Source organism: Tachypleus tridentatus, chromosome 9 (assembly GCF_004210375.1).
Source record: "Tachypleus tridentatus isolate NWPU-2018 chromosome 9, ASM421037v1, whole genome shotgun sequence".
Lineage (NCBI taxonomy): Eukaryota > Metazoa > Arthropoda > Merostomata > Xiphosura > Limulidae > Tachypleus > Tachypleus tridentatus.
In genome coordinates this window covers 96,200,359-96,214,610 of record NC_134833.1, presented here as the reverse complement: position 1 = coordinate 96,214,610, position 14,252 = coordinate 96,200,359, and the positions used below count along the sequence as shown (strand labels likewise).

General features: G+C 29.9%; 2 protein-coding genes across 5 annotated transcripts in view; one reads left to right on the top strand and one right to left on the bottom strand.

Moving 5' to 3' along the window:
- Positions 1-6,260, top strand: part of LOC143225815 (uncharacterized) — a 20,790-nt gene extending 14,530 nt beyond the window's left edge. For all 4 annotated transcript variants that reach the window (XM_076455866.1, XM_076455863.1, XM_076455864.1 and 1 more), the window contains 2 exons: positions 301-432; positions 1,201-6,260. In XM_076455866.1, coding sequence (XP_076311981.1) covers positions 301-432; positions 1,201-3,409 — 2,341 coding nt within the window. In that variant the 3' untranslated portion in view covers positions 3,410-6,260. The remainder of the gene's footprint in view (positions 1-300; positions 433-1,200) is intronic.
- eas (ethanolamine kinase 1) overlaps positions 3,534-14,252 on the bottom strand; it is a 44,149-nt gene continuing 33,430 nt past the window's right edge. Inside the window, exon 9 of the mRNA XM_076455867.1 lies at positions 3,534-14,252. Within this exon, the coding sequence (XP_076311982.1) occupies positions 14,162-14,252 (91 nt within the window). The 3' untranslated portion in view covers positions 3,534-14,161.

The window sequence follows — 14,252 nt, the reverse complement described above, 5'->3', positions numbered from 1 at the left end:
AATATTTCAAGTTAAGTCTTTCACATTCCTTGTCCATTCCAACAGAGTGAGGGTAGAAATATGGTAAAACAAGTAAACACATTATACTTGTAATCTAGATAGCATATTTTACCTCATCGATGTATTTCTCTGTGAATTTTTGGTATTTAATGTTTACATTGTAGTAATACTTACTAGAAGTAGTGGAAGGGCCTAATCAAAACTATATAACTAAGGAATAGATCTTAGCATTTTGTATAAAAAATATTCAATATTGTATGTTTAAAGTAATGGATAAATCTTTATTCTGTAAAAGGTGAGTAAACTACAAAAAGAAATGGAACGTATTAAAGACAGTCATAAACTAGATGAAGCAATGTGGCAGGAGAGGAGGCATCGTTTAGAGAGGGAATTAGAGGACACCCACCGACTGGCACAAAGCATCACTGTCCGGTTGGTTTCGCTTCACTTCTGGATTATAAATGTTTACTTTTACAAGTACATGTGAGATAAAATTAGAAGTGAATACTCTCTTTTCAAGAGATACACTGTAAACCTTTAAACATGAGTGAACATTGTGTGAAATTTTTATCACTCATCTGTTAAATGAAAATGAATGAACTGACTTAACAAGTAGGAAGGTTTGAAGGTTTACTCAGAGCATCAGGGATGTCTAATACAACCAAATTATTTGTTACATTTTTAAACATTATGTTGTTGTGTAATAGATGTTAAATATAAAGAATAATACAATTTAAAAATACACGATACTCATCTCAAGTTAATATGTGAAAAAAACATTACTCAAATAATTCTAGAAAACAGGAAGGTAAAACTGAACTTCTTTCATTTTCTTTTAACTATGGAAATTTACAGTTCAAATTTAAAAATTGCTTTTCTTTGAGAACTTTCTTAAAAAATTAGCTTCTTTGTTTCAATGTAAACACGAAGTTATAAACAAACTGTTCTTCTGGTATATCTCCTAGTGTTCTAAATATTTTTTTTGTATCTTTTGTCTTCAGATAGTTTTTATGATTTAATAAAGTTCCTGGTGTTGGTAAGTTGAATAATTGTTACTTTACAGGTACATTGTTTATAGTCTAATACTGCATGAATATATTATTTTTAGAACAAAACTGTACATTTAAGTAATTGATCTTTACATATTACAGGTGTTTGTATCTTTTATATAATTAACCTTAAATTCTTATTGTGCTTCAGGAATGAACAATTGTTGAAGCAGATTCAAGATATGAACCTGGTAATCAGAGATTTGAGGGAACAGGTTCGAGAAGCTCAAGTTTATGCTGAGGCCAAATCTTTTGCTACAGTTGAATGTAGTGGAACTCTGACTCAACTACCCACATCTTCAAGACCTGCAAAGGACACTGAAATACCTATATACAATAAAACATCTTCATTACAACATGCAAGCACTGCCTTTCACCCACTTGGTTCATTTTTTGATACCTCATTATCAAACACCCATCTTCCACCTGAGCTTCAGTTAGTTCCACCAACATATCCGTTTATGAACCAAAGTTATATCAAGAATGAAACTGTTAAGTTTTTATCTGAGGCCAAACACAGGATTAAAAGGCTACAACAAGAATCAGAAGTATTAGATAGCAGGTATAATCACTATTTACAAAACCGCTCTTTAGGTTCGTACTCGTATTTATTAAAAAATTCATCTTCATACAGAATTCCACCAGACAGGACATTTTTAACAAATGCAACCAAAGAAGTCATTCTAGAGGAAAAAGGAGATCATGATATGCAATATGAAACATCAGCAAACAAGTTAAGCAGCAGTATTCTTAACAAGACCAAAAACTTCTTTAATCCGGTTTCAAAATATATTCCTAAGGATGATGATGTCAGTCCTACAGTAAGTACACCAGTAAAAACGTCCAAAGACAAACATTTAAGCAATAACAGTTTAGATTTATTAAATACACAACAGAAATTTGATACAGTTATGAATGATACTTCTGAACACAAACCACCAACTGAGCCAAAAGATTGTTTTCAATATTTCAAATCACATTTAGAATATGATTCTTCTATTTCTAAAGATAAGAATCAGCACATAGATGAAGAGAAAATGATAAGCCAAACAACTTCCAAAGATTTAAAAAATATAATGGAAAATGAAGTGAGACATAATTTTGTAGAAACAGCAGTTAAGGAAAATATAGAATGGAAAACCCAGGTACCATTAACATCTAATGCTGCAGAAGATAATGAAACACCTGAATTTAAATCAGTATCAGTTAACTTGAATGCAGTATGGGAGAATCAAATGTCTAATTCATGTAAAGATTCAGAGCTTAATAAGACACCAGTTAACATAAACAGTGCATGGAAAACCACAAGGTCCATTCCTTCTAAAGTTATACAAAATGAAGAGATTTTGGAAAGTACTAAAGCTCCTATTAACCTTGATAAAGAATGGAAAACACAAACATCCACCACTTCTAAAGTTCTGCAAAGTGAAGAGCTTTTGGAAAGTACTAAAGCTCCTATTAACCTTGATAAAGAATGGAAAACACAAATATCCACCCTTTCAAACGTTCTACCAAGTAAGGAACCATCTAACCATAGTAAATCTTTAGAAAGTCTTAATGCTGTTTGGAAAGCTCAAGTACCTACTTTAAAACATTCTGAAAGTGAAGTAGAAAGTTATTTTAGAAAACCAATAACTAATTTGGACACTTCATTAGAAAATAAAAGATCCACCCCAACTAAAATTACAAAAAACCCTCTAAAGTCCCAATCAATGTTATCAGACAAGGAAGATAAGAAAATTATTACGCACAAAGAAATACTTACAGAAGGAGGAGCTAACAAAGCAGAACCTGATATAGTTCTTTTAAATAAGCATGGAAATGTACCGGATCTAGAAGTATTGAATTCTAATAAATCTTTAGAAAGTAGCTTGTATACACCTTTCAATCCCATTCACAGTTCACAAGTTTCTGAACCAGTATCAGTTGTTACTGAAGAAAATACCTTCTCAAAGATGGATTCATACAGCACCCCACAGAAACCCATTCCTAAATCTGCCTCTTCAGAAAAAGTAGAAGACTTAAGCAAATCTTTACATAAAGACCTTGATGATTCCAAACAATCATTTGAACAGAAAACAGGGTTCACCGAAATTACTGAAGTGAAAGAAAAATCTAATGGCATGTTTGCTCTTGGACAGGTAGATCATGTACAAGAGAGATGTATGTTTTTGTCGGATGATGTGGAAAAAACAAAAACTAGAGAAACTTTAAACCCAATATCTTATGAAACCCAGAATGAAGTGAACAAAGAAGAAGGAATAGAGGAAGATAAAATTAGTGAAATAAGTGACATAAACTTATCTGTAGAGTGTGTGGAAAATGCTTTATTGGATGTACAATCTGAATCTTCATGGTAGCTTGTTTCACAGAAAATTAATTCAGTATCATGAGATTCTTGTGAACATTTGATTCATTGATCATGATTTTTATAATTCATGTTAACAAATAATCTTTTTTAATAAACAACTAAAGAGGACGTTATATATAATACACATTTTTATTATCAAGAAATATTTGTGGGTATTTATTGTTTATCATTTTCATGAGTTAAGGCATGTTTTAATACTCTTCAAAGTACTATTTTCATTAGCAAAATAAAATGAAACATTATAAAGTATAAACAGATGAAACAGTCAAATTTTTATTGTAAAATATCAGTTTTGAAATTTCAATTTTGTATGTTAAATGTAATATTTTTATATCAGACCTTGTACATTTGTATTTAAACTGGTTGCTGTGCTTAAGTTACAAGAAGCCTGTTTTTAATTAAATATTTAAAATTAAGTTATAGCTAACTTTTTCTATTGTCATAAGACTACCCTGAGTTTCATGGTTTTTACATATAAACTGCAGTGTATCTTGATACAAGCTAGTAGGATTTTTGTAAGGTCATCATTGCACTTACTCTCAAACATAGATTTTATAATTAGTATAAAATCTTCATCAGTGTTTGTGTTAAAGAAGCTATAGTAATAATCTGTTTAATTATATTTTGTACTACTTAATGGTAAAAAGATACAGCACAATATACCAATTATTAATGAAAATATAACCTCCCTCTTGCTGTATGTAAATTATTAACCATTAGGATTTTGCTTTATAGCTTTAATAATCTTAAGTTTAAAATGTATTCCAGAATTTTTTTAAACGTACACTCTAATGTAATGCAATGTTGATGAAAACTAAGCTTATATGTAAGCTTACATAGTATATATACATGTTCTTTTATACAATTAAGGATGGTATTGAATAAATTACTTGTCTTGACTCTTTTAAAGAAAACCAAAAATACTTATTTTAAAAATGCAGAGAAATATTAATATTAAACAACTAATACTTAAAATAAATCAGTTCTCATTGAAACCAAACTTGAGTCTCTTAATCATCAATTAAAAAGAAATTATAACCTTACAATTTATGTAAATTATAGAAAGAGTTACACATTCAAAATAGTAGCTTAAACATTTTCAAATAAATATTTTGTTTTTAAACTATGTGTAATTTAGTTTTTGTAGTTTATTAGACAGTTTGGTTTCAGATAAAATCCAGAATAACAGCATCATTATATCTTTCTCTTACTACGATATGGAACAACTTGGTTTCACATACAAATAAGTGTTCCAGCATGATGCTATAATTTCTAATTCTCGGTTTAATTTCTGCTTAGTAACTGAATGGTCCTTAGATGCTTATTAATTTTATTTATAAAGGAGAATTGTTTGTGTGTATTTGATGTCAAAACTTGTTGTGAGGAACTGGTAAAAACCATTTCCAATGAAATTTGGCAAAAGAACTCCAATGGACTACCTCAGAGATAAAGATTTTAAATGGATTATCAATCGGATGAATGATTTGAATTTGAAAGCCATTTAATATTACTACTTTCATACTGCAAATAAGGACTGAGTGAATAGGTCAGTAACAACATATATGAGATTGAAAGCAAATGAAAGTAACATTTAACTTCTATGCATTTCAGAGAAACATGCAATGGAGGAACAGTTCTCATGTACATTTATAACATTAATTAACTCAGTATTACTGGATATCTTTGACAGTCAGACTCATTCATTCTTTAAAGAATTGTAGTTGAGAATTAAATATAATTGTGTTCATGGAAAAGACAGATAGAATATACTTAGCTACTTGTATGGTATGTGTAAGCTAATGCATTGATTTCCAACCAAAATTTCATTCTAATGATAAATATGAGAAATCTCAAAACATTGTAAAGAACATGTGTTAGAGAAACTGCTATTGAGGTTTTATGTAAAATCTGTATATAAGCTTAATTTAACAACATAAAACATTAAGAGACTTCCCAAGCTATTAAGAATCTTGTGGAACATTTAACTTTCATTAGTTCCCAAGTTGGCTAAATTAGTTCAGTAAAGTTCATAAAATGTAAAATCAACTTTTTACTGAGTAGCAATAAAAGAAAATTAACGTATATTTCAAACTAATGATTATAATGTTAATTAATATGCAACTTTCTTCAGTCAATAAAAAATGGGAATAAATGACATGAATTATCAAAATTAGCTGTAGGCTATAACTAGATTATTAGAAATCTTATTAAATGTAAACTAAGTAAAAATGGAAAAAAATTCCATGTAACAATAAATGGCATAATCTTGATATTTTTTGACAAAGCATATACTGCTGATACAGTAAAATTTAGTTTTTAACAAAATAACCATGTTAAAGTTAGTTGCATCTGTATACACCCTTCAGAGGTTGCAAGTTTACATTTTTACAGTTTTTTTTCACTCTCCAAAACATTAAGTAAACATTTCATCAATGTTGTAGAGACCTTTGCAGTACATCTCTGTCACACTTATGACTTATTCAAACATTCCTGAGATAACTGTAAAAAATTGTAATTTGCATAGCAATACCATATTTATTATTTGCATTGTTATTTTTGTACAAATGTTACACTTAAAGCAACAAACTGTATTTAACTCTGACTCTTAACATTATTACATTTAGTTCCCCTCCCTCCTTTTTAAACTGTGGCTTAGGTGTTATGAATATGTAGTAAGTTGCTATAAGTATTTGGAATTGCAAGCTTAATACCACAAGGAAAATTAATTTTAGCTTATTTTGTGGAAAGTCATTTAAGTGATTCAGTTTGTTGTTATTATTCATAAATATTGTGAACTGCAGAACTACCAAAATGTTGGCAAAATAAATCAATTACCTAAATAGAGATGTCTATTTTGATGAAATCTTCAGTCCAAACACTTATTACTCCATTGATAATTTTATAACTATGCTTGAAACAGTATATTTCACCACTGTAATTATTTAGCTAAATTAGGCTCAGTATAGATATGACATTTTTCTGCAAGTAATTTATACACATGGTTCAGTATATTACAATAGTAAAACTAAGTTTAAGTTGCATTTGGCTTAAACTGCACTTAATTATGCAAGGAAGTGCACTGTGACTCAACTCTGCAGAAATCAGAGGCATTTTAATACATTTCTAAATTTTCCTTAAAAACAACAAAACAGCTACAATATGTTATAGATTTTGTAAAATGACCACAATGCAGGATGCATATTTTTTGTGTACATATAAAATTTGCTACAATGCATTATGACTATTGTGTGCACGTCCATAATGTATTTTGGCTAATAGAAAATTATTATAATCCATTGATACTTTTTGAATTAATCACAAACCAAACTGCATGTCTCAACTTGATAACCTTTCTCTTTCTTCACTCTTTAGTGCAAGAGTAGGAGCAGGGAATGAAAAAAAAGGGTTATTTTCTGCAGAATCCTTTAAAAGAGCCAATCTGTTTGAAGTTAGTTACAAAAGATAATTTGAAGAGAAGTATCATACTTACTAAATGATACCAACAATTAATATTTAAAGTAAAAATCTGTTTACTGAATTTGTTGCAAATATATTTAAGTGCCATCTGTGCTAGCTATCCATAATTTTGGAGAAACAGGCGAGAGGGAAGGCATATACCATCTACCTCCAACTCTGAATATGAGTTGTGTGGAAATGACATTTCCACATTTTGGAAACATATATAAATATATTTTGGATAAAATATATCCAAATATTATATGGGATAGACCAATAGCACACATGTAGAATTAGCTAGATATATGGGAATTGCCTTACACTCCACTTTCAGAAGTAAAATGAATTATACAGGAGCTCAGTTAAATATCAAGAGTTAAACATCAGATATGCAGGAATTGATAATGAAAGAAGAGTCTGTTACTTAAAAACACAGGTATAGAATCAGAGATTAAAGTGTTGACAAGCATGTTAGAAGAGATTTAGCATTTGCTTCCTAAAATATCAGCAGCATACAAGTTGTTTGAGAGCTAGAGCATATAGAAATAAGTTAGATAAATGGAAGTTATCTAATTAGGTGTTAATAACACTTAGCTCAACAATACTACTAATAGGCATACTGTTAAATAACATGTGGCAAATAGGATTTAATATATTGTTGAAATTAGATGGGTAACATAAATTCAAAAAGAAGAAGAGAATAGAGCCATGCAACAAAATGTTAACCTATTCCGATGATACTGAAAGAGTTGAACTAAATGTCTGTGACCCATCTAATTAGGATGTAGACCAATAGCATAGACGAATGACAAAATCAGGTTAGTACAACAAATCAATGAGGTTAATTAGAATTATAAAAAAATAAACTCAAAATATAAGACGTGAATCAGTAACAACTTAAAGATTTGGATCAATTCAAACTAGATCATGAACATGGAATTACAATGAAGAAACATGGATTGGAATTGTGTCATGAAGTACTATTAAAGTTGATCAGTATTGACTCATTAACATTGCCATTGAAGGAAAAGAAAAGAGAAAATAATGATAATAGGGATTGAAGGATTTTGAGTAGCCATAGTATATGCAGTAAAAAAATGAGCAACCAAGGATTATTATATGGGATAGACCAATACTTAGTTTTCTTCTCCCTTTTCTCCATGACATGCTAGGTGAAGATGTTTATCATACTGACTGGTGCATGACACATCTCTATATGCTCAAGTAGGACAAAGAATAGTATTCATTCAGACCTGATAGTCACTTGAGACATTAGGCAATATTACATAAAATTATATTCAAAAGGAGTAGACATGACCCAATTAGTGTCCAGTCATGGAATTACCACATATTAATGTAGAAGACTTGTGATGCTCTACTTACACATGTGATGAAAGCAGTGAATGTCATCTGTGACTACCATCCTAGAAGGACTGTGCTATTTATAATTGGATAATTAATAGTAGCATGTTTCATTGGTTCTGTCCATCACAAAGTTTAGATCGTGAACTTCCGGTAGTGGTCAAGATGAGGAGACAGTGTTAAAATGTCAACAGCAAAAGAATAAAAAAAAGGTTTCATTGTTATCTCAAAGACTACAATTTGCTGCAATTTGTATATACTATTATTTTTAAGTAGTGTTAGTACCTACTGAATATAACCAGTACAAGGTTATAAAAAATTGAATTTTTATTAGAAATATCTTACAAATGAAGTCATTATATGGGTTTATATTCAACATTCACAGAAATATTATATGCCACTTTTATAGTTATTGTTGTATCTCAGAAGAGCTGGTATGGATATTAACACTTTTATTGATAAGAAGAGAACGTTTCAACCTTCCTAGGTCATCTTCAGGTTAAGAAAGAGAGTTCAAATGTGACCATAGAAAACACCCAGATATTAAGTAGGGAAACAAATATAAACAAATGCAAAATCAAAGAAGCCCTACTTATACAGCAACTAAAACCAAAATTAAACCAATATAAAGGAACACGTTTATACCTATACTAATTAATAACCTAACATCCACCTGCAACGCCACCTGCAATCCCATACCAGTTTATACTCTCATCCCTTAGACGCGTCCATCAACAGTCACGTTCAAATTCTCTCTTTCTTAACCTGAAGATGACCTAGGAAGGTTGAAATGTTGTTCTCTCCATATCAATACCAGCCATTCTGAGATATGTTTTTATTTGAACTGGGTTTCTCGTCATCAAGAATAGCTTTTGTTGATTTGTAATAATAGAATTGTGTTTTTTGATATATTCTTGCAACTAATTTGTAATTATGAAATGTATGAATTTATTAATGTTAGAGGAATATTTATACAAATGAGGGTAAATCAAAGTTAGTTGGTTTGTTTGGTGTTTCATGGCACAAAGCAACTAGGCTATCTGCACTAACACATCCAGTAAAAAGTTAAAATTAAATTAAATTAGTAAAATTCATAAAAGGAAATTAAGGTAAAACAAAGCAAAGTTTATTTTTTAATTAGAAAAACATAAATAGCATTAAATCCAATTTCTACATTAGTCTACAGTGGTAAGAGAAAAACTACAATAATACAAGTTGTAAAGGACTTTCTGTAGCATAACTAATTATAACAACTCGCCAGGAAAACTAACAGGAAAGTTCAAAAACCACCATTAGTCACCTGAAGTTGGCCTTTCCAGTCTTGAAAATCAAAGTTATAAAGGAATTATTTTGGAATTTTAAGAGTAAGAAGTCAATGTAACTGTTTTAGTGACACAAGATAAATATTTTTCTTTTGAATTTTGAGTTATTGTAATGATTGAGTAAGGAATAATGCATATACTCATAATTATCATGAAAATATATAAAACACATTATACAGAGATGATATAGGGGTAATGAGTAAAATTAGGATTACTATTACAGTAATTAATCATGGTGACCATTATTTGGTCTATATTACTATATTATATTTTGGATATAGTGTAGCAATGATATTTAGACAGGCTATTTAGACAGCATGGAAGTTGATGATGAAATTTTTAACAGTAAATATCTTTAAAGGAGGGAAGAGAAGCATTGTGGGATTTTTCATTATTTTCAATTCAAGGAATGAAAAATGTCATAAAAATGGTCACGCTTAGCACATGTTCATGCAATATAACAAAATATTATGTAGAAGTAACTAATGTATTGGAGATGCTTCACTACAAAAGGAAAAGTAAATTAAGTATAAAGCAAAGATGCATTTTAATCAGTGTAGAGAAATAGGTGTTTTCATTATCCTCAACCAATGCTGTTGTAGGAGAGAAAAGGTAGCCAAAATGATTATATGAAATTCATTAGAAACTAGACCTGAGATTTATATCTGCAAACTGGCATCATTACACCAAAGAAAAAGCTACATGGCTCTAGGGTGTTTACATTAACTTTGTTAGAGACTGGGATCAACTTCCGTAAAAGGAACTAGTAAGAAAATTAGATACTCTGGGCAGAACTTTGATGTCAAGAAAATAAGAGATACATGCAAATATGCTGCTCATTCTCCATCTTTCACTATGACCAATTTTTAAAGTATTTTTGTTCTTACTTCCAAGAATTATGCAAACCTGCAAAATTTATTTAATCGAGTGACAAGTCTACTTGTAAGTTAGATGTGTACACTACTTTGAATGTTATAGGGATACCAAACGAACCAGAATAAGAATATATTTGTGGACCAAAAGATAGTCTCTTGCCTCAAAGTAAGTAGCTGACCACCCTGCTGTTAGTTAGAATGCTGCTGCTACTACTGGACCCAACTGTGTTTAAAGTAATGATGGATGTATTCAATATCCCCTGCTCAAGCTCCATGTAAGTAACTATTACTGTCTCTCAGAAATGAGCACTGTAGTTAGGATTTGGACATACAATGTTTAATATTAAGATATGTCACAGTAAATTTCAATCAATTTGTTAACTCTCTCAACATGGGCTCAGTCTATGTGACCTACAACATAACCTTTTTTGTATTCGTTTAAAGCTGTTTTAGATTTAATGCTTCTAACGTTCAATATTGTGTGTGCATCTTCACAACATTTGTCAATATTTCACTTAATAAGTCTTTCACATATAAAAAATCATATTTTTAGGGAAGTATTTTTAATAAAATAGTATAAAGATCTGTCCATGTTTTGAACAGTCCATGTGCAATGTAACTTTCATGTTAAAATTAAAAATACTTTTCCTTATTTCAAACTTCTTTTATGTAATCCCTAATACCTCCTAAATACATTTTAAACAGTTTTATTTCAGTAAAACTTAATAGTCTATATTGTATTTTTCCTAACGTAACTCAATATGCGATTTGTCAATTTGACAAATCTCATAACCACAAAAATTGAAATAAATCTTAATTACTCTTTTTTTCTTTCTAGAACGACTTCACCCTGTAATATGAAACATTTGTTTATCCTAAGTAGCTATAAGTTTGTAACAGTATACATCTACCTAGAATTAAATTTTTAGTGTTTTATTACTCTATGGACCATGAGTAACGACTATCTGCATAATTGTAAGTTGTAAATCACTCGGGAAACATGCATCTCATGTTACACTATCGAATTACATTATCAACAAGCTACTGCAACTAGTACAAACAGCTTGTGTGCATGCCTCGTGAAACATTTTTATTATTGTTATTTTACTTAACGTAAACTAACATAAAAATATCTTTATTTTTACATTTTAGTTACTTTTATAATTATAGATAAAGAACAAACACAAAAGACAAGAAGTAAAATAGTTATCAAATCTTTTTTTTTCATTGCTTTCAGTTGTTAAAGAGATTAACCCTAATTGTTTAAACTATTCACAGTATTGCAATTAATAATTTTTATTTAATTAAATAATGCTCCAAACAATATAGAATAACAACATTCAAGAAGTACACAAATTATTTACCTCAAAAAAGTTCTGGCTTTTTGGCATCTGAGTCTGCAACAACAGTCATTATAACTTCATCCAAGTTATTTGTTAACTTTCTCACCAGAATGCTGATTGTACTCTGAGTAAAGCTGACATTTAAATGTTCAAACTGTAACATCATATAACACATCATTGGATAGATAAAAACCTTGTGTTTCCATTGGTTACAGGTAATATATAACTAAATGTAAAAGTGAACTATTAGCACACTGTGAAAGAGAGGATGTATCAGATGGGTGTCACTAGCACTCTATGAAGGTATGGCACATTAGAAGCTAGATATTAAAAGCTACTTGACATAGATGCTCTATCTCCAGTGTATATACTACCTGTCAGCTATTCAGAGTATCATAAAGTTGAAAACTGGTGAATGGCCAAAATAGAGATTTGTTATTTTTTTCCTCATCATCCTTCTTCAACAGTCCCAGCAGCAACTATAAATTGACAGGTTTAAAGTCTTCCTGACCTTTAACTGCCTACTCTATGATTATCAGAGGTAAAATTTAAAATAAAGAAATCTAGTATTTTTTTTTTTACAAAACTCAAGTACAGGGTAAAGTGAGAATCACCAGCAAATAATAAATGAGCATTAGGTTACTGTAACATGTGAAATAAGCAATGCTTTGTACACTATACAATTGGTATGTGGGAGTTCACCCCTGTATTTTATATACATAAAAGACTATGCATGCAGGTATGAAGATAATAATGAATACAAATATGAACTGAAGAAATGAAATGTGGAATGCTGCATCAAAACATCCAAAGACAAAGAAAGTTATGCAAAAAAAGTTAGATACAAAAATTATCCTAGTGTAAACAAATTGTACATACTATCTGCCCAAAAAAAGGAAAAGGAAGAAGGTTAGAGGGAAATACAAGCCAGATAAAGATTCAAACAGAGAACTCTGAAAAAAAGCAGAAAAAATGGCCATGCAGAAAAGTAGTTTTGACAAAATATCATTGTTTGCATTTCACCACTTGATAGAAAAAAGACTTACCCTGAAAAATGTTATGTTAATAATGAGTGTTAGTTCAGCTGAAGCAGTTTTAAGCCAGAAATGATATAAACTTTCATAAACTCAATTTTTCTTAATCTTGAAGACATTATAAGTGTTACACTTTGCTCTGTTGCAAGTGCAAAATCTGGACCAACTCAAAGGTTTATTTACTGCAGCTTATAGCTTTGTTTCAACAATAAAAAATGCAAATATGTGCAAAAACTAGTAAATCCAACTGCCACAGCAACAACAATTTAGATAGACAAATAAACATTCATTTTGTTAACTTATTGTCAAGTTTATATTAACAGCTTCACACAGATTTCAGAATAACTTTTTGAATCTGTATTTTAAATAAGGAAGCTAAAATACTGAGGTTATTTTAAAGATATGCATTTTGATTTGTGAATGTTTTACAAAATGGTAACAAGGTATTGTGGCAATCCTACATTTCCCAAAATATGTTTTGGATGGAATGTAAATAGCCACAATGATAAGTAAAATATTTTTCACATTTTAATACTTTAACAACCAGCCAGAATGTACTGTGGCTGTCTTTAGATGCCTACAACATGAAATATTTGTTAATATCATGATTTTGTTCACTTTATGAAATCCAAAATGAATTGTAACTGCTTTTTTTTTTCTTACAGAAAGATTTTAGTTGTTCATCCTGACACATACTACATTGTTAGTTGTGCTGACTATATACTACAAAATCAATGCTTTATGCCTTCAATATAGGAAAACTTTTTTTTTAATTAATACAATTCAGAAATCAAACTGATCCAGCATATGGTCCATTAATCATAAATTGTTTGGTCTATAAATGAATACACACACACATGCAAGCTTTATACTTTCTTAAATACACTGTATAGCTGAAAATCTTAGTGCTGTTAAATAAACACATACATAATACATCACTGTCTCCAACTTGTTGATTCTACCCTATCACAGAAATGTGATCAGGCTTTCACTTTTTGTAGGTCAAGCTTTTCTGTAAATATCATTTTTGCTTTGAATTTGAAATACATAATAAAACCAAGGAAATATTTATGTTATGATAATTTAAATTGAATATTCCATATATTTCTATATTACAATGCAATCTGGTATTTATAAAAAACAAACAAACAACAACAACCTATTTCTGGATTGGTTGTCAATGATTCATGGAAGAGTAAAAACTAATTAAAACTACCCACACTTACAATTAAAGATTGCATTTGTATAATAAAACTTCAATATATAGTATAAAATAATTTTCATATCAATCTCTTCTACTTCCTGATAGAACAAAATGAGAATTAACTCTGATACACAGATCTTGACTGCTAGTTCTCATTTTCCACATATTCCTTTTCTGTCAAGTTTAGTAATTCCTCCTTTCTCTTAAAGTATTCCCCAATTTTTTGTGTGGCATAC